The sequence below is a fragment of the Pan paniscus genome, chromosome 17, assembly GCF_029289425.2.
Source record: "Pan paniscus chromosome 17, NHGRI_mPanPan1-v2.0_pri, whole genome shotgun sequence".
Classification (NCBI taxonomy): Eukaryota; Metazoa; Chordata; class Mammalia; order Primates; family Hominidae; genus Pan; species Pan paniscus.
The window spans coordinates 50,567,132-50,588,800 of record NC_073266.2 but is presented as its reverse complement, the minus strand read 5'-3'; the positions used below and the strand labels follow the sequence as shown (position 1 = coordinate 50,588,800).

General features: G+C 34.8%; 1 protein-coding gene across 3 annotated transcripts in view; it reads left to right on the top strand.

The window, feature by feature from the left end:
• The window catches only part of CCDC178 (coiled-coil domain containing 178), a 503,460-nt gene that overhangs the window by 224,256 nt on the left and 257,535 nt on the right, over positions 1-21,669 (top strand). For all 3 annotated transcript variants that reach the window (XM_034943399.2, XM_057300489.1, XM_055102765.1), the window contains exons 19-20: positions 709-854; positions 4,348-4,507. In XM_034943399.2, coding sequence (XP_034799290.1) covers positions 709-854; positions 4,348-4,507 — 306 coding nt within the window. The remainder of the gene's footprint in view (positions 1-708; positions 855-4,347; positions 4,508-21,669) is intronic.

Genomic DNA, 21,669 nt, shown 5'->3' with positions numbered 1-21,669 from the left:
TGTTCATTCTGGAATTGCACAGGCCTACCATGGAAAGAAGTGCTGGTAGTAAATATTGGCTTCTTTTGCTGGAAATATCAGAACAATATATATAACCTTGTCCGCCTGCCAATGCACTTTGTACATGTTTGAAAACCAGTGACGACATGTTTGCATCTTGAAATGACATGCTTATAAAGTATGCATTTAGGTGTGTGTTTGGAAAGGGGAGCAAATTTGTGTGGGACAGAGAGAATAAACAATTTTATTTTTTAGAAAATTAATCAGATGTAACAGTGGAGAATATAAACCTCAGTTGTTTTTTTAGAGACAGGGTCTCACTCTGTCATCTGGGCTGGAGTGCAGTGGAGCAATCATGGCTCATTGCATCCTTGACCTCCTATACTAAAGTGATCCTCCCATCTCAGCCTCCCAAGTAGCTGGGACTACAGGTGTGAAACACCGCACCTGGCTATTTAAAAAAATTTTGGGTAGAGACCAGGTGCTTGCTTTGTTGTCCAGGTTGGTCTTGAACTCCTGACTGTAAGTGAACTCCTGGCTCCTCCTGCTTTGACTTCCCAAAGTGCTGGGATTACAGGAGTGAGCCATCAGGTGTGGCCCACTATTAACTTTTAGTTGTTCACACAGCCAATGTAATTGTGTTCCTAAATAGCAGGGATTTGAAAATCCAAGTATTTAAAATAAACACTTGTGTATATTTTTTTTCAGAGTAAACGCTCAGCAATTTTTAAAGACCTAGAAGCAACTAAAAGTAAGACAATGATTTTTTATGCAAAAATAAATGGATTGAATGAGGAATTAAAAGCAAAAGAAGAAGAAAAGAAAACTTTTGATCAGACACTTGAAATATTAAAGTAAGTACTTAAACTTTATCAAAATATGAAGTTTTAAAAAAATATTAATAAATAAGATCAAATTTCCATATTTAAAATGTATTCTTAAAATGGTTCATATTTTTAATTATAACGTAGTATGGAATATATATGTGTTATTTGATAATTTTAGTTTATAAAAGCATAATCATAAACTGCTTTCATTCATTATTGCTTCTCGGGTTTGTTCTTATTTGAATAACTGGAAATGTTTCTCCCTTTCCAAGGAGGAGAACTTTATTCTTTATGACATTAATAATATTCTTCATTACTTTCAGATGTATCAGTATTTATACGCCATGTTTAATAATTTATGGTTTTTCACCCAAATGTTTTTGATTAGTTTTGAGGTAAGAGTTCAGACTCAGATATTCTATGAAACCTCGTGCAATTTATTCAAATTTATCATTTCAAAAGTTTCTTATCAGTCACCTCATGAGTCAGGGATATAATTGTTCAGGGTTAGTAAGTCCTGAGAGAATGATCATGCTCTCAGGCTCATTGGGTATCCATAGACCCTAACCTAAAACTTATTTACTCTTCCTTTACACATTTTGCTTCTCATTTCCTATCTTGTAAAACATTGAGAACTGGACTTGGAGGAGTATTAGAGGAACATGCACTGGCCACATTTAGGGACAACAGTCTGCTTTAAATAAAGAAGGTTACTACAAGCATTAGCAAAATCATAATGCTTGAGGGATAAAGTGTCAAAAAAAATTTATGCCCAGCCTGTTGCCATGCATTCAAATGGAGTCAAGTCAATGCCCCCATCAAGCATTTGTTTAGCTATTATCATAGGGTAAAACTTATTTTCAACATGATAATTCAGCTTTATCTGAAAAACACTACTCATATTCACTATAGTATGTGAAAAAGCAGGGAAACATATCATTTACTTTTAAAGATATTTATCCACCTTGTTTAATACCTGTAAGAATATCTTGGGACTCAAAGATATAAATATAAATGTATATAACTTACATTAAAATTATAAAGATCTAATTCAGGAGCTGATGAAAATTTTTTCTTCAGGCTTCCTCCCATTTCAATCCTAACTTCTTCTGAAGCTGGATTATATGGCCTTTCAGACAAGAGTGGTTTCCATGTCCCAGTGAATCAGTTCTCTCTCTAAACTTGACAAAGCCCTGCCTTCCAACAAGAAAAGGAGAAAAAGAATTAGCCAATACTGTGGAATTACTTATACAACTATTAATTAGCAGTGATGGTATATAATGTCAAATAATATTTAAAGCTACCGTTGAATGACTTGCTATTGTGCCAGGTACGTCCTGGACAATGTGTGTACCTTGTCTCATCCAATTCTTATAGCAAGTGGTTAAATTGTATCATTTCCAATGAATGCTGAGAAACAGAGGCTCAGGGAATCTAAGATCACACTCTTAAGTAGTGGTAGAGGTAGCTTCAGCTTAGCTCCAACCTGTTCCAAGTGTGTGCCCTTTCAACTGACCCCCTAAAGTGGGATTGCAAAGGAAGATCAGCTGTTTTATGAATAATCTACTGATATTTTCAATAAGTTCCCACAACAAGCTACTTATTATTTATTGAGAACTCATAGTGGACATACTGCCAGGCCCCAATAAGGACAAAGAAATGGCAAGTGGGAAAGTGTATCTTCAAGTGTCTGAAGATCTTTGCAGAGAGACAAACCTTATATAAACAAGACAATTAAAATATGGTGTTAAAAATAATGGCAATCAAAGCCATCCTTGACCCTCATTTAATTTTTATAATTGCTTCTTAACTAGAAAGTGGAAAATTAAAATCCAGACCCATAGGACTTCAAAGTCCACTTGTTTTATCACTGTGAGAAAGGAAACATTATTTTATTGCATAGATATACACGTACATAGTGTATATAAATGTCTGTGTAGATATTAATACAATGCTATAATTAATATAATTCAATATCAAAACAGTGTAGAGAACAAAGTACATGTGGTCAAAATATATCAATGTTTTTTTGGGATCAACTATGAACATTTTATCGTTTTGGTCACACTAGCTCCTTCCTGTGTGAATTTCATTGGTTCTCTCTGCTCCAAGATGTCAATATCATTGGCTACTGATCAGACATCACTTAATAATTTGGAATGTTTTTGGTATGAATGATGTAGAGGAAAAACCAGGGCAAGATAGATGAAAGAGGAGAAGAACCTTATTTCCTGTAGAAGAAGAGGCTCACATCCACTAACTGTAAACAAAGTGATATGTTTTCAAATTTGCTGATAACAGCTATAACGAAGAGGAGAAAAAAATGAGTACTTAATGTTGAACTGTTGAATCAGAAAAAGGCAGGACTAGATTTGAATTCTGGTTCTGTCATTTACCAACTAGTTGAGCTTACACAAGCTAATTAATTATCCAAGTTTAGGTTCCTCAACTCTAGGTGGTTATCTCATTATTATTTCATAGAGTGGTTTTTGTTGTATTAAATGGGATATTATTTAAAAGCAGAGATATTAGTTTAGTCCTTCCCAAAATATTAGTCTTGCTGCCTTTATAGCTAACTGTGCAAGTGATTTAATTTTCTGTATCGGTAGACTTGTTAACTAATGTGGATAGAATAAGACTGTGTTGAGCTTTTTCAGATACCTTAATCTGGACACTGAGTTGCTGCTCAACTTTGGCAAGCAAGTTATTGTTACCAGTGTTGTTTTAACCATGTTTTGATATTTTTCTACTAGTATTGTTCCTTACATAACTACTGAGTTCACCATAAAAGTTATTTTACCTTTGCATTATGATGTGTTTAATTGCAAATGATAAAATACAGACATGCCCACACATGCATACATACACCTATTCACATACCAGCTTAAACAATAAAAAATCTATCATCTTATATAACAGGAAGCATAAAGCAATAAAAAATGCATCATCTTACATAACACCAGCTTAAACAATAAAAAAGGCGTCATCTTACATAATTGGCAGAGCAAGCTGCAGGGTTGGTTGATTCAACAGCTCAATACCAGGCACTCATTTTTTTCTCTCTCCACTATGGCTGTTGGCAGCAACCTTGAAAGCATGATGTGTAAGTCACATTTAGTGGGTATGAGCTCTTCTACATGGAATTAAGAGCTTCTCACTCATTTCCTCGAGCTATCTTAATATAGCTTCTCGCCCCTGGACAATGGGTCATATGCTGGTTGGACTAATCAGAATATATCTCTTGGAGGAGGGGTTTTCTTGAAATGCCTAGAGAACAAAAGCATGCTGGATAGGCAACCAAGAGAATACACTGTTCTTCCATAGATTTTCTTCCACCTGGATGATTTAGATGTAGCCCTATGGAAGTAGACCTTGAGAAAAACCAGGGAATTTTTCCAAGGCCTGTCAGTTCAAGGGTCTTCAAGATGTTTCATTTTGGTCCTTTAAAAATGTCTCATAAATGCATTTTGAAAAATAAAATGTAAATTGATTAGTGGCACATGGAATTCTTTCTTCACAGGAACAAATTTATAACTATGAGATTTAAAAGGGAACATGCACAAACTGTGTTTGATCATTATATGCAAGAGAAAAAAGACTGTGAAGAGAGAATCTTTGAGGAAGATCAGAGATTTAGAGTGCTCCTTGCTGTAAGACAAAAAACTCTTCAAGATACCCAAGTGAGTATTATTTTTGCATGTTTCAAAATGAAAGGAATATAGTGATAGTCAAATTAGCAGCTAGTTTGAGACAATTTTTATCCTGAAGTAGCAAGGGTGTTGAGATTTTAAAAATAAATTTGTTAGCATAATAAACCTGGAAGTTTTCATTGTTTCTTCTAAGTAATTATGATATATTCATAGAGCATATTGTACTTTTCAATGCATTTTATGTGTATTCTCATTTATTATCGTACTTTATTTTGAAGTCTATTAATATAAAAATGTAGGCTATATTTATTCCAGAGTCCTTTTAATGAAGGATGTGAGAATGAGAATGGTTATCATTTGTTTCTGAATAAATATACTTTGAATGTTTATTCATTCTGGAATATTTATTCCAGAGTCCTTTTAATGAAGGATGTGAGAATGGGAATGGTTATCATTTGTTTCTGAATAAATATACTTTGAATGTTTACCAACCACTTTTTTGAGGAATGAAAATATGTCACGCTCTTCTCCTGTAGAAAAATTTTGCATAATATTCTAATGGACCTATAAATTTACTTGTTTGAAACAGGGAAATTGTATTAAAAGTTCTTTTAGGCCTGAATTTTTATTAATCAAATTATATTAAGCTATACCTATAAAATGTTTGCATTCAGTTAAATGATTCCTATCCCATTTTAAATTTTGCAATAGTTTTTGTTACATTTAATTGTAATGAATTAGTACCATATTTAAATTACATTTAAAAATATTACTCATTTTTGGAAGATACAATGGGACATCTTTTATAAGAAGCAAAAAAATTTTCCGTAGTATTTTAAAACTCTTTTCTGTGAAAGTTTTCAAAGTATATGTAGTATCATAATATATGAGCTATTTTTGATCCTCATATTTATATATTCAAATATGATATTTATATATTCAATTATTATATCAATATTTCCATTACTTTCCCTACTTTTTACATATCTAAAGACGTGTGAGAACTTTTTTTTAAAGACTATTTGGAACAAATGTACATTGCATGAACAAGTATGTGGGTGAAAGAACATATCTTCTTAGTTCTATTGGTTTGTCTATAAGAAAATTATTAAGAAGAGAATAATACTTTGTTAATAACAATGCTAAGTAACATTCTTCTATTTTAAATGTGGCCATTACATTTTAGAAAAGGGTTTTCTTGACCTAAAAATATGAAAATAATTGGTGCCATCTAGTGGCAATACATGATGCCTCTTCTTAGAGCAGTTGCTGAAACCGATGGCTGAGTTTCAGATGTGTGAGCTACGAATGGATTGGAGGAAGCTTAGACTCCAATGCACCTCTCAAAACAAGAAGGCTTAAGTTATTTACCGATTTAAGCATTCTTCCCCACCTCACATTTTATTAGAGCAGTAGAATTAGTTATTTGAATTCAACCACATTTTCTAGTCACAGTGGTGCTGAGAACACAGTGGGGTCTCAATAATCATTTATCGACTGGCATTCCAGCACTATAATGGAACAATAATAATTAGTGAAATGGCAAAAGATGGTCAGCAGGAGAGAGATGAATAAAACATCCTCTATAACCAGCCTCTAAATTATTGAGATTTGCATTTCTTTTCATCAAAAAGCCTGTCCCTGCCTTTCTACTCCCAACTGTACCCACCCCCAGCCACTTGGAAGCATTATATGGTCTCATGATTTTTTCTGGGCACTGATCTCTATCTGAACTTGTTTTGGTAATTCATTTATACCTGTTTTTTGTCTGCCTATCTCCTGCCAGAATAATTTCTTCTCTAAGGGGAGGGAATTTTCTTTTATATCCTTTTCTGTATCCTAAAATCTCAGTACTATGTCTGGCCAGAAGTACGCAATAAATATGTGTTGAATGAATAAATAGATAGATAATAGATGCTTTTTGGATAATTTTGCTGTCCACATGCTGCTAGTAGCAAGAAGCAGGAGCATTTCAGAAATACTGTTCAAACTCCACCAGCCTGATACTCCTGATACTTTACCAAACTCATCCTGGGTGCAGAAGCTGAATCAATCTCTCTCTGTCTGTGTGTGTCTCTCTTTCTCTCTCTCTCTCTGTCTGTCTCATTCTCTTTCTTTTCCTGATACTTCCTACTCTAGTGAAAATGGTTAAATCATCTATTGCTTTCTAGCACTTAAGGATTCTGTTAACTATGTCAACAGTGCTTGTCAGATAACCTTAAATTTATATGAAGTTGTCTCTTACCAGTTTCTTGGATAGCTCTTTGTTGTGCATTCACCTTATGTGACCAGAATCATAGAGTCTGAAGATGCAGAGTTTAGAGATTGATGTGCCTTATCATTAATGATGCTATTTATTTATGATTATGATCAGTTATTGAGTGTTAAATGGTGAAAAGACGATGTGATTTCTCATAGAAACCTGATCTCATCCCTGTTTAGGAAGTGGTAAAGGTGTAAATGTGTATGTAATGTAAAGGATCCCTGCAAAGAAAAGAGTCTCATTAAAGGCATCATTATAAATGTAATGTTACTAATCTGAGGTGTCCCTTTTGGGCAAAAGAACTGATCACAATTATGGATCATCTGTAGGGATGGTTTAATAAAATACTTCATAAAAGCCACAAGAGTTAATGGAGAATATGAGAAAACACACAATAGAATTAGAAATACCAACAGCTAATAAAGGTAAGAAAATATACACAAACTTCAAATAACATACAGACAGCATGGTTCTGGAGTTAAATTTGATCTCTCTTCAGTAGGCAATTCCATATCATATATCCGTAAATGGTAGATTTTTTAATAATGTCATGGCATTTTTACTAACTGCCTATAATTTGCAAATGCCATTGCTTAAGATCAAATTTTCAGTGTACCATATTCATCAGAGGACTGTAGCTCTAGCTAGTGATGTTTGTCCTTGCTTTTGGAAAGATCTATACAAAATTGTAGGTTATATATGATATAATTTATTATGAGTTGTCCTTAGAAGACCTGCTGTATCGCCTATGTCATTTCCTTTCTCTGTGTGTTCTTTCCATAGATTTGCTGTCCCCTCTGTAATTTAGCTTATGAGAGAAATACAATGAACTACACTGGAAGAACAATTTCCAGATTGAGTTCTAGTAGAGACAATCTCCCATTCCTTGTAGAGTTAATTGCTTTTTATTCTGCTCCATATTTTCTACTCTCAGGAAATACCTCTTCCTCTGGCTATAGCAGTCCCAAATTTGGATATAAAATTATTTTTGACACTTTCATGTGGAAAAGTTTTAGCTTAATACACTGTTTCATTTGACCACCAGGTACTGGAATAGTAAACATTTCAAACAAATTTAATCTCGGAGATATTCTAAAGATTATCACAATTTGTATATTATTCTCCTATTGGTCACTCTTCATTTCTACATTCTCACAACTATTTCATGAGTATTACTGTATTCAAGGCACTCAATGTTGAATGACCGAAACCCTATACTCCATTTTCAAGACACATCAGCAGGAAGATGGAAGATTTGAAAAACAGACTTGAATATAGCGGTCACACTCAAATTATAAATATCATGACCACATCCAAATTACAAACAGTAAATTGTGGCCTTATCCACTGTTCTAAAAAAATTAGAGATTACTTTCAGTAAAAAACATGACATATTCTGTGGTCTAAATTGTGGGAAATGAATATGTAATAAATCTGGAAACATTTAGGGGAGCTGACCAATGGATTTCCTGGGCAAGAGTTATTTGCCTTAATGACAACCTTCCTGTCGCAAAGACTATTTTACTGTAACATGAATTTTTTTTAAGTTAGGAACATGTTTTACATAATTAATATTTCTTTTAAAAGTACTTTTGATAGGATTGAGCATCAATTAATCACACACAATTATATAAATTAGGCTTATCGTATTGCTTTTTAAAAGTAACTTGTTAAAATCTATCTCTGTTTGAGGAATGAACATTTTAATTTGAAGATGGTGGCAAGAGTGCTAATTTTGTATCAGAGATTACCTCATGTTTTTGCGCAGATCCGGTGCGTCAATGATCACAAGTACTTAACAGGAGAGGGTAGCACTAGAATATAGAGGAAGGATGGGGCGTGGATATGGGTGATTCCTAAATATAAATTTAATAGATTTTGAGTGTTTCCTTAGAGCATTATCCATCAAACAAGGAAGAAGCTTCTCTTATTTGTAAATCTCTCTCTAGCATCATGTCACTCCTGTGAATATGTGGCAGAATTACTGCTAATACTATATTAAAGTAATATCTATCTGAAATTTGAATAGATTTTTTATTTTCTGCATTGACAATCAACTACCATTTTTAGCTTTTATTTTTTTAACTACCTAGAAGCATCTATTGCAATTATTTGGCTATAGTTCAATTTTTCTAAAAATTAGTATTTTTCTTATATAGTTGTGCTAATACCCAATGAACATACTTTAGATATTATGATTTTCTCAGGGAACATTCATTTTCCAGTGGGAATGGAAAATGAATGTTCCCTGAGAAAATCATATTATCACTTTTGCAATGCCTTACCCCACTGTGGAGTAACAGCAAAAATATGTAGATTTTTCTCTTGATCAACTAAAATAATTATGTTTTCAAATATCAAATTGCATTTTTAAATATACGTTAATTGGCTATGGTTTATTAAATTTTTAGTACATTACTAGATTTAATTTACAAACATTTAATTTAGAATATCTATTGGTCTATAATTCTATTTTGTACTTTTTTAAAGATATTGGAACAGAGATTTACTACAGTTTTTAAAATGAAATAGGAAGGTTTATTTAGTTCTTTTTCTATGTTAAATTGCATGGGGCATTTCAGTTCCTTAAAGGTTTGATACATTCTCTCATGATACTATCAAGATATGTGAAGGGTCTGAGATTTTACCCTGGCAAGTTAACTGGTTAGCCTGCCATAGTTTCACAGATGCTAGCAGAAGACATGAAACTCCAGCCTGAGAGACAAAGGACTTTATTACTACACAACAGGCAGCATGAACTGTTTCCTTTGGCTCCAAGACTCAAAGGGTGATATGAAAGTGGTCCATGTGGATGCTACATATATCAGAGGTTTTTATCACAGCTGACAAATCCTTAATGTAGGAATCTCCCAATTTTATCAGGGGGCTTCTAGCAAACTTACCCAACTTTTACCTTGGAGGAAGACATTACCTTTGCTATACAAACATCATTGAAAAGAGAGTTCTAGATAGAAGCTGTTACAAGAAGTGTATGGTGAATTCATGGTGAATTGCTCCTAACAGATATTACTGGAGCTTGGCTCTTTTCTGAAGAAAAAATTTAACAATATATTCTTTTTTTTCCGTTTTGTGTGATCAATGTTTGCTAATTCCTTTTGAGTCAATGTTGAAAAGCTATATTTTTCTAGAAAAAAATTATTTTAACAAGATTTATGATTAATTATCATTAAGGTATATGAAATACAATTTTTTACTTCTTCTGCTTATGTAGTCATACTTCTTTTCTTGTGCATTAGCCTTTTCTTTTTTTTACTTGATTAGCCTTGATAAATTTTTATATTTTGTTTTTCCACATACTCTGAATTCTTATTTATAAATATTCTTTTTTGTTTTTTAATTGATTAATTTTAGCTTTTTTCTTTATTATTTCCTTTGATTGACTTTCATAAGTTATTCTTTCTTTAAAGCAACTTGAGTTGTCTACTTTGGTTCATTATTTCTCATTTAGTAATTAAAAACAAATTTTTCAAATGATCAAGTATTCTCTGAATGCAATTTAGGCAATTTAAATATATAGTGATCGCATTTAATGTTTTTAGTTGCACATTGACCCAGTTACAATTTAGGGAATGTAGCTGCCTTGAGGCCTTTTTGGGGGGTGGGGGATGCAATTAATAAATAAATAGCTGACATAAATCATTATTTTAAAAACTTTTTTTATCTCCCCAGGTTGAAAGTGGAGGGTGTCAGCTGTTGTTTAAATTTATGTTAAACAGTCTCTTTAATTTGCATGGCTGGGGGCCAGGTACTGTGAGGCATGCCTGCAATCCCAACATTTAGAAGGCCAAAGTGGGCAGATCACTTGAGCCCAGGAGTTGGAGACCAGCCTGGCAACATAGTGAAACCCTGTCACTACAAAAAGTACAAAAATTACCTGGGTGTGGTGGCATGGGCCTATAGTCCCAGCTATTTGGGAAGCTGAGGTGGGAGGATCACCTGAGCCCGGGAGGTTGAGGCTGCAGTGAGCTGTGATTGTGCCACTGCATTTCAGCCTGAGTGACAGAGTGAACATGTATCTCAAATAAATAAGTAATTGGTATGAGGTCTCCAACTTTTGCTCCATAGAAAATTTCTGAGCAAATAAGTCAATGAAATAATTAATCTGTTAACTAAAATTCCACATATTCAAAGTTCTTATATTTCAGTCTACTTGATCTGTCATAGACTATTCATGGTGTATTGAATTTCCTACTTGTTTCATTTCTGTGGGCTTTGCTTTATATATTTGCAGGTCTTAATATTCAGTGAATATAATAGGCTATAATTATTAAATGATCTTTTGGATTGTAATTTTTTATAAAATGGCAGCTTTCTTTTGTAATATTTTAAAGTTAATACTATTAACTCCTGCTTTTCTGTGTATTACAGTACTTTAATTTTGCATTCTATTATTGACTCTTCTGACTTATTTTTTAGATGTGCCTTCTGTAAGCTTTATATAATAATATTTAGAGTGATTTTGCTTTTTCAACCCATTCTTATTTAGTGATTCATTTGTATGATAGTTTTATTGGTTCTTGCTTCTGTCATTTTAATAGTTTCTGTGATAGCTTTCTGCTTTTGTCATTATTGTTATTTTTTGGTATGTATACTATTGTCATTTAATTTTATTGCTGTTAATAGAAAATGGAGACATTCCACTTTTAGTTATATTTTTGCTTAAAATAATTAAAGGTATCCTTAAATCTATTTTGTATTAATTGTCAAAGTCATAAATCAAAACTTTTACCTTACTCCAACAATATGAACAATTTGGCCCCTTTTCTTCTGTTATCCTTTCTCCCTCCTTGCTTCCTGGTCATAATTAATTGTGCTAAGAATTATGGCTTTCTTATCATTAACATGCTGTTATTGTTTTTACCATGTAAATTTCCACTTTCAGAAAGTGTTTAGTCTTTTGCATTTAATTTTGTAACCATATCTTCAATAATTATTTTTATAATATTCTACATAGTAAATGGATTTTCATATTTGTTAAGAATTCTTTTAACTATAACCTCTCCCACTTCAGTGATTTTAATATCAATACATCTCTTAGTTGATCAAGCCACACATTTTGGGATTTCTTTCCAGTAGGCAATTGAGTTTATACATTTTCCAAGTTGTCTTTACTCATGAACAGCAAATGGTGGTATATAAATTTTTTAATGTCACAATCTCAATCCTTAACTGTAAAAGAAAATAATTACAAGATGTGCCTTCGAGACTTCTAGTGAGAATTAAACATGTAAACATGAGCACTTAAAACAGTTTTTGGTACAAAATAAGTGGACATCACATTAACAGTTTTATTGTTGTCATTACTATTTCTTTTCAAAAACTCTACAGATTTTGCTCATTCATTTATTGGTATTTTGTTTGGTTGAGAGAAACCCTGAAGGTATTTTTTTATTGCCTTTAAAGATAACCTTTCATTCCTATTTTTGTTCATTTACAATATCAAAAAGTTGCCTTTGTATATTTTAAATTAATAATTTTTCATTTTGCTCAAATAAATATGAAATATCTAATCTTGAACTCAGGGTTTTTTAGTTCGAGTTTGGGAAACTTTTGTTCTATTTTTGTCTTTCACTATTATTTACATTGCATTTGCTTTGACTTTTAAAATTTGATACCACTATTCCTGGACTATATTTTGTTTTCTGTTTTCTATATAATTAAAAATCTTTTGTTTTCCTTTGTCATGCTCAGGGAGATCTGTATTTGTGTCCTTCACATTAGTGTCAACTCTGAAGCCACTGGGATTTTGAGGTTATTTGTTCAAGAAGTTAGCTTCCCCTAACTCTTACATAGACCTCATTGAAAATCCACGTTGGATAGAGTCTTAAAAGAGCTATCATAGTTAGTCTTATAGACATTTGAGAGAAGAACATTCCAGAGACAAACTATTCAGTTGGCAGCATGCCTATACGTTCAAGAAACAGTAAGGCCACCAACTAATGTAGGGCAGAGGGAGCAATGAGGAGGATGATAGGTGAGGCTAGAGAGATAATGTGAACCCTTTTAAGGAATTTAACATTTACTTAGAATGAAATGGGGAAATATTTCAGGTTTTGAGCAGAGGAGTGGTAAGTCCTGACTTATGTTTGAAAAGATTGACTGAGGCTACTGGGTTAAGAATCACTGAGACTGCTGGTTCAGAGAACGAGAGTGGAAATAATAACGTCTTTATTTCCTACTTGTAAAGTTAATAATAACAGTAATAATAATAAGATAATGAAGTCAATATATTACTAAAATAATCAATGACTATGTAAATTATCTTGGCTTGTGAACGAGTTACTAGGCATATCAATAAAGCAGAGACAAGAAAGGCAAATGCGGTTATAATTTACTACATAAGTTAAGATAAAGATAATGCCTAATAAAAAAGAAAAATTATGTGACAGGAAAGCAAACTTAAAAACAAAGTTAAAAGGCAGATGACTCATTGGAAAAAGAAAAATAGTTGCAAAATATGTGGCACCTAATATCTTTAATTTATTGAGTGTCTATAAATGAAAAAGCAATACAAAATATTCCAGAAACTATGAAAATTCAGTTCATAAGAGCAAATATGTATATTAAATTGATAAATATTTCTGATAATCTCAGGACTTGAATTAATACAACAATGATATACCTTAATATAGGAAAAGAGGAAATTATGCTAATATCCAGAGTTACAATAGCCGCATCGGAAATGTGAATTTGTCCATTCCTTCCAGATGGAAATTTTGCAATGTTTTCAAAACCTCCTAAAAGAATATATGCTATGATCTACTACTATTCAACATTAAAAATATGTCCTATAAAAATGATTAGGAAACTATACAAAAATGGTTATTTAGGAATTTCCATCTAAGTGTGCTTTTATATTAGTAATGTGATACACAATAAGAGATAAGGCTGAGAATACAGGTAAAGAATATATTGTGAGGACTCAGTGAAAAGTTTACACTTAATTTGCAGGGGGAGACATGAAAACTTTTTATGGAGTGTAATGTGCTCAGAGATGAACTGTATAGCAAGATCAATTAGAGAGCATCATACAGGATGAACTGAAATGAAATGTAGGCACTAGTTGCAGATAAAAGTCACAAAAAAGTGATTTGGTCGTCAGAGAAGTGATGAGGCACTGATGGAATAGGAATGCGGATGTAGACCTCACAGAGCCCAATGTCGAATCGTGTGTCATGTGAAGAAAACATTAGAAGGTAAGAGGTGGTGCCATCCTGGTTGACTGGTAACAGCTTTGCTGGCATTTTCAGTACAAAGAACTTTTGACGACTGAATTTTCTTAAAAGATGACCTGTTTTTAACATAGTAGATCCTTTTTTTTTTTTTTTTTTTTTTTTTTTAAGATGGAGTCTTGCTCTGTTGCCAGGCTGGAGTGCAGTGGCGCGATCTCGGCTCACTGCAACCCCCGCCCCACCGGGCTCAAGCGATTCTTCTGCCTCAGCGTCCCGAGTACCTGGGATTACAGGTGCGCACCACCACGCCCAGCTAATTTTTGTATTTTTAGTAGAGACGGGGTTTCACCATGTTGACCAGGATGGTCTCGATCTCTTGACCTCTTGATTGCCTGCCTCGGCCTCCCAAAGTGCTGGGATTACAGGCGTGAACCACCGCGCCCGGCCAGTAGAGACTATTTAAGTGGAAATATGTACCCAGTAATTCACCATGCAGAGGTAGAGTTTGGGATAAGGAGTAAGAATGGAGTATAAGATCTGGGAGTCAGCCACTGCGTTGATAGTTGAAACCAGGGGAACACATAAAAACCTTGAAATAAAGTAGAAAATATTTGAAGACAGAATCTGGATATGTTACTCAATACATTATTGTTTCTCAGCTCTTTTCTATTCAGTTTGGTAAACCGGTTGGGGGCTCTGCAACGTTTCTCCTTTGTCACCGGGCTCTAAGTTAGGCTTTGCCAATAGGGGGCACTAGAGGGAGACTGGAAAATTTAAGGAGAAAAAAGAAACTTGTTCCTTACTGCTTGCTTCCTTTAGCTTCCTGTCTGTTTGTGGCTCTTGTCAGCGTCTTCCTAGGGAGCAGCAGTTCCTTCCCACAGCTTCACCTTAATACAACCCACGGCTTTTGCAACGCTTGCAGAACTGATTTTTTCACATCGCACATCAAAGACATCAGAGCCAGCCAACTGAAGCCCCGCCTCTGAAGTCTGTGCTCCAGGCTGGCAGAGCCTGTTCTTTTAACCCAGAGACATTCCCATCAGTCCAGAGGTTTGAGTTTCAGCTCCACAGGGGCTCAAAAGTGCCAAACATTGCCAAAGTGTTGAGTTATATATTCTTAACTTTGCCATTAGGGAGAGCATCACTGATAAAAAGAGTGGCATCAGTCCATTGGTGAAGGCAGAAGATCAAATGTAAAGATGAAAGGGGCAAGTACATGGAAAGGGGAAGCTTTGAAATACTGTTTCAAGGGCTGTAGTAATCAAGGAATTTAAATGTTTTAATGTATTTGTTTGCAACTTTTAAATACCGGAAATAAATATTTTTCAGCAAAAGGGAAAGAGACAGGATTGAGGGAGAGATTGTATTATATGTTGTGTGATGCAGGATTTGCTTAAATATTTGGTTTGCGTTTCACTTGGTGAATGCTTTGAAGTACAGAATAATACCTCACTCCTGTGAGCCTTCCAGGGTCTGTCACAATGTCTAGGACACAATAAATTATCAACATTTGCTGAATGGAAGTCTAAATGAAGTGATGCAACTCCTTAAATAAGTGAAAAAGTAAAATTTATATTTCAGTTTACTTTGGAAAAGATAAACTATATTGATTTTTGTTCATTCATTCATCGATGTATTTGTTCATTTTGAAGTCATGTGTTGTCAGAATCTGTGTGAGATTCTGAGCGTATTACAAAGGCAACACCTGCTTTTAATTAGCCCCCCTAAGCAAAGGTGAAAAAAACAGGCACAAGCCAATTAAAATAAGGTGTAACAAGTACTTTTCTTGAATTAAGCACAGAGTTCTCTAGAACCTGGAAGAGGGGCTTGCAGGAAATCTGAAAAAAACTTGCGAAGATGAGTATTTCAGAACTAAATCTTGGAAAGTGGGAACAAGACAGCCAAGAAAAGAATACTTCAAGTAGTGAAAACATTAGGAGGAAAGGCATACAAGTGTCGAAAATCAGCATGCATTTAGGGAACTGCAGTTGGTTTATAGCGTTTGTAGATCAGATGCAGGGAGAAAGGTCCTACATATAGGTAAGAACCATGTCATGAAGGCTCTGAATGTCATACTAAGGAGTTTGTGTGCTAGGTTATGAATAATTGACCAGAAGGGTAACAAAGCTACACTTCCAGCTGAAAAACATCGCACTAAACTTCGCAGATGTTTCCGCTGGACTGCTGTTTCACATTAGTGTCGCACTAACAGGCTATTGGTAGACTGAAACATTAATCTTGTCAGCACTTAGAGTTGTTGGGAATGGCCTAAGGATGGCTCGAGATTAGGCTTAGAAGCCTCTCCCATCAAAGAACCTTGTCCCATTACCCCAGTGCAATGAAGTGAAAATTTCTTTTTCTATGCATTCCATGACATAAACATGGTTCACTGTCATTGATTACATGTAATAAGTTGGAGACAGAAAAACGATATTTGATGAAGCTATACCAATGAAGAATTTAGAAGTGAAATTATGAAGTTCTAGTGAGATGAAACAGTGAATTCCAGATTTTTTTGAGTTAATGTAGACAGAACTTGTTGAGTCTTTGGGTGCTGATGGTGAGAGGAATTGTCCAAATATATATCAGCTTTCTGACTTTGACAACAGGAGAGTTGTGGTGTCGGTATCCAAAACCAGAAACTATAAATTGAGGAATAGATTTGGAACTGGATTCAATCAAATGTAAAGTATCTTTGGAGGAGCTGAGTACAGTGCCCACTTGAAATCTGTTAACTGAATCTGAAATTCAGTTAACAGAATACGGTTGCAGAAATTATAAGCATATGCATTGCATCAGAGGCTTCAGGAAATCTTTAATAATACAGGAACCTTGGAGAAGAAATATCAAGACACAGCCCTGGTTGGGTGATTATGAGATGGAAAAGGGAGTAAGAATAGCGGCAACGAAAGACTCAGAGGTTGTAATTAAAAAACGAAGTATAGGAGTTTGAAACTTCAGAGGTGGCATCATTCCAGATGACAACAAGTTAGAATGGTGTCCATGGGTATGAATGGTTAATGGAATGTGTAATTGAAGTTAACTTGATTTGAGTAATCCCATAAATTCTAAGATTAAAATGTTGGATAAGTCATCACAATAGATACTGAAGTAAAAGAGTATGATAGGTGGAACAAGAGATAGACAGGAAGAGAAGACTGAGTACCATGGGCCAAAGCCTTTGCTTTAGTGTGGAAAATGACCAGGAGACCATTGAGTGGCAGGGCAATAGGTGAGAGAAGGCTGAGTATTTTATTATTTAATCAATATAAATTCAAAACAGGAGTATTTTCACATAAGCATGGAGGAATAATGGTTTGGAAGCAATAATGGACAACTAGATATACACTAACTGCAATTAAACCTTCTAGTATATGGGTCCCTAATAAAGTAGCAGTCTGTAATTCAGACCCAGGTTTAATTAATACAAACAGTTGTATCTAGTATTCTGAAATAAGGATAAAATATAGCTAAGCTTGTTTACCGAGAAATGGCACCTCCAAAGTTCACATTGGAAGGGTTTAGACTGGGGTAATTGTTAGTTCAATTAATGAATATATATTGAGTTCCTGCTACATTAAATACACTATTCTAGATACTGAGGATTGTTGCAGTAAAGCACATCCCTTAACTCTGAGAAGCATATTAGCCTTACAGAGGAGACAGAATAATAAACATCATTTTAATATGCTTTGTTAACCACAGACAGAAACAAGAAAGAGGGACAGTGTTAAAATGCAACTTCTAAACATTGCCACCGTTTCTTTTATCAGAAAAGTTTTCAAGGAGAGAAAGCGAGTTACTGGGACTACCAAGACTTGATAGGTATTGCCTCACCTATACCATTACTAAAGGCATCGACAAAATATTAAGTTATTATAAGTATATATTTATATATCAGTGTCTATCATCAAGAATTTTTATAAATCGCATAAAATGGGCTAAGCATTGTTAAACATAGCATAAGATATTTTTAAATCTTGGTTGTTCATATAATTAAAAAGACCTCCAGTTGTCCTGTCCACCTTCCTTTAAATAGTATGAATTTTACTTGAGAGTTCTTACCTTCAAGAAGGTCACCTTGTCCTGCTTTCAGAAAAAATGAATTTAATGTTGCATAAATGAGATAGCTACAGGATTATAATGTTCATAAGCATAGATCTTAGCCTAAAGTGTTCCACCAGAGCCAGGAAATTGTTTTTAGTTACTATACGTTTCTAGTTCATTTCTATTTGTTTAAGCCTTTTAGGAGAGGTACAGATAGGGAGATAGAGAGAGAGAGAGAGACAGAGAGAGGCAAGCTAGCTCTTACTTTGTCTTTAGTGAGTTATCAGTGGTTTTCCATAGAAGTAACAGCACCAAGTGTTCCCTGTTAAAGTTAGGATTTTTGAATGTGGCCCTGATGCTCTGACAAATATCACAAATATGACTTGCACAGTGTCCTGTGGGGAGTATTGTTAACATTACCCAGGTAGCCCTCCCACTGTCTGATTTATTTGCTTATAGAGAACATGTATACCTGACTTCCTGAGGGAGCTGCATATCTCAAATTTGGGTGTCATGATAATAATAACAGTTTGAGAGAAAATGAAATAGGCTATAAAGAGAAAGGAAATGGAATATATAAACTATTGTACAGTGTCATGTTCATTTTCAGTACTATATAAAATAATGAAAATGTTTTTCAATAACCTTTGTTGATTTTTATAATGTGAAACACACTTTATGGAAAAAGACAATGAATGTACAAAGCAAAAAAATTAGTAGAAATAGTTTTAGCTTTTGATTCAAATCTTTGCATTATTTCCCATAAGTTTAGAGTTGAATTCTGAAATAGAACAACTTTAAGATAAAGGATCCTTCTTTTCCCAGCTTTGGCAATTCTAAGTTGATCTTTCAGGGTTCGAATATAAGTTTTTTTTTTTTTTTTGATAAAGCAATCCAGTGTGGTAGGCCACAAAGGTTTCATTTTTTTAATTTTACAGTTGCAGTTGTAAAGCTTAAACTTAGAGATATTAAACAAGACTTTCTCATAATCACTCAGCTTTTAAGTTTCACACCTGGAATTATAATGGGTCCCCCTTCTACTAACCCCCATTACCCCACTACACACAAATATCCTGAAAGCCCTCAGTAAACAATAAAGCAGTAGGATATTATTACCACTCCCTACAAGTGCCCAGATGCCCTTGCGTTTGTCATTGTTCTTTGGGTACTAAGATCAAGTGGCTGGATGCGGTGGCTCGCACCTGCAATCTCATCACCTGGAGAGGCTAAGGCATGAGGATTGCTTGAGTCTAGGAGTTTGAGACCAGCCGAAGCAACATAGTGAACCCTCAGCATTATTGAAATTTTTAAAAATTAGCCAAGAATAGTGGCACACACCTGTAATCTCAGCTACTCAGGCGGTTGAGGCAGGAGAATCGCTTGAGCCCAGGAGGTCAACACTGCAGACAGCTATGATAGCACCACTGCGCTCCAACCTGGGTAACAGAGTGACACCCTGTCTCAAAAAAATTAAAATGAAATGAAAAAATTAAGATAAATCAAGGGGAGTTAAGGCCCAATAAAGGCCCAAAACTTTGTGATCAAGTGACTTCTGAAGTTAAAAGGTAGACAGAATGCAAGCAATATATCAAGTCCTTCTCAAAATGTTCATTAGTAAATCAGGCTTACCTTTACAAGGGGCACTTTACTCAGGCACATAGAACAACAACAAAAAACTCCCAATTTCAGCAGGTTCCTCTCACAACACCATAACCATTACCTGTATGATGGGAGACAGGCAGGTGATGTATGTTGGGCAGGAAATATTATCAGAAGTTATGAGGTAATAAAATGTAGTACCATAATTTGCACCCCTAGTTTAAAGATATTCGTATGCTCAGTTTTTGACGTCTTGGCATGTGGTAGGCCCTGTACCCATAACATCCAGAAGTTAAAAAAACTGCACAGCCAGAGAGCACAGTCCCCACCAGACTGCCCTCACTTCAGACACCAGTTGGCTTCAAATTTAGGGGTCCCACAAGTACCCTCAGGTTCAATAATTCGCTAGAAAGCTCACAAAATTCAGAAAAGTGCTGTCTATAATTAGTTTTATCATAGTAACAGAATATAAATTAAAATTAGCCAAGGGGAAACATATAGCACCGAGTCCAGGAAGGGTCTAAATACGGAGCTTCCGTTCATCCTTTGCTCCCTGGAGTCAAGGATGGTGTTACCTCCTCTCTGCCACAAAGTGTGACAATACATACAGAGGATTGCCAACCAGGGAAGCCTTTGGTATTCAGAGTTTTTATTGGAGCTCAATCACATATTGCCCCTGTGGCTGACCTTCATTCTCCAGCCCCTCCTGGAGGTCAGGATAATCGTCAGTTTTTCCAGAGGTTGGAACTGATGCTGTTGTAATTGCGTCAGTTACTGATAAAAGTAATTGCCGAAATAACTTTTGCACCAACCTAATATGTGCCCCAAAGTCCCCATTATAAGTTCCATTATTTGACTGTCTAGCAGCAAAGCCCCCAGACAAGTAAAGACATTCCAGAGGCCCAGAGGTCATCCCAACAGGTGAGGGCAAAGGCCAGACTGCTCTTTAGGTAATTCAACTCTACACAAATAATTACTCAAGAAACCAGACATTACTTAACAGCTTGAAACATGAGTCCTTACCCACATCCAGCCTCAAAGGATGCAGATAAATATGTAGAATTCCATAGATCATACATTTCCAATAGAAGAAAGGAAAAAAGTAAAACATCAGTGTAGTATAAGTTATTACCATAGGACTCTGTCTAATAAATATAGAAATATAGTCTTGTGTCCTAAGAAGTTATTTAATCTGTGATCAATCATAATAGTAGATACCTGACTTTTAGGAGATAAACTATTCAAGATACTGTTCAATAGTCTGTGGAAGGGGAAGGTATGTGAGGATGACTTGAGAAAAAAATATCCATGCATCTGAATGGTAAGATTGATGGAGACATATTTACCTGTACTACAAAACACAGGAGGAAAAGCAGGCTTGGCAAGAAAAGAGCTGTAGAATGAAGTTATGTGTGTGTTGAGCTTAATGTTCGTAGGTTGTTTTTGAAATGAGGCCTAATGGACAGGTGCATATAAAAGGCTGATTCTTTCTCTCAGGTAACCAGGGTAACTTTTGTATCACTACTGGTCCTTTCTCATATCACATTTTCTCAGTGTGGCATTACAGCTTTTTAACTTAAGGCCATGAAACCCTAGAGGTTGGTTCCAGAGATCCAAAGATTTAGGCAAAAGATCAGGTAGACAAGCAGTAGTAGATCATATAGATTCATGTGTGAATTATCTGGAGTTATATATTTTACTAAACTTTTCTTTAGTATAGATATTTAAAATTGTATTTTTCTTTTTAAATTTTCTTTCTTTTTTCTTTTTTTTCTTCTCTCTCTCTCTCTTTTTTTTTTCTAAGAGACAGTGCCTTGCTCTATCATTCAGGCTGGAGTACAGTGGTGCTATCATAGCTCACTGCAGCCTCAAACTCCAGGGTGATCCTTCTGCCTCAGCCTCACAAATAGTAGTTGGGACTTACAGGTGCATACCACTGCACCTGGCTATTTTCTCTCTCTCTCTCTCTCTCTCCCTCTCTCTCTCTTTTTTTTTTTTTTTTTTTGTAGAAACGGAGTCTCATTGTATTGCCTAGGCTGGTCTCACCCTCCTGGGCTCAAGCAATTCTTCCACCTCAGTCTCTCAAAGTG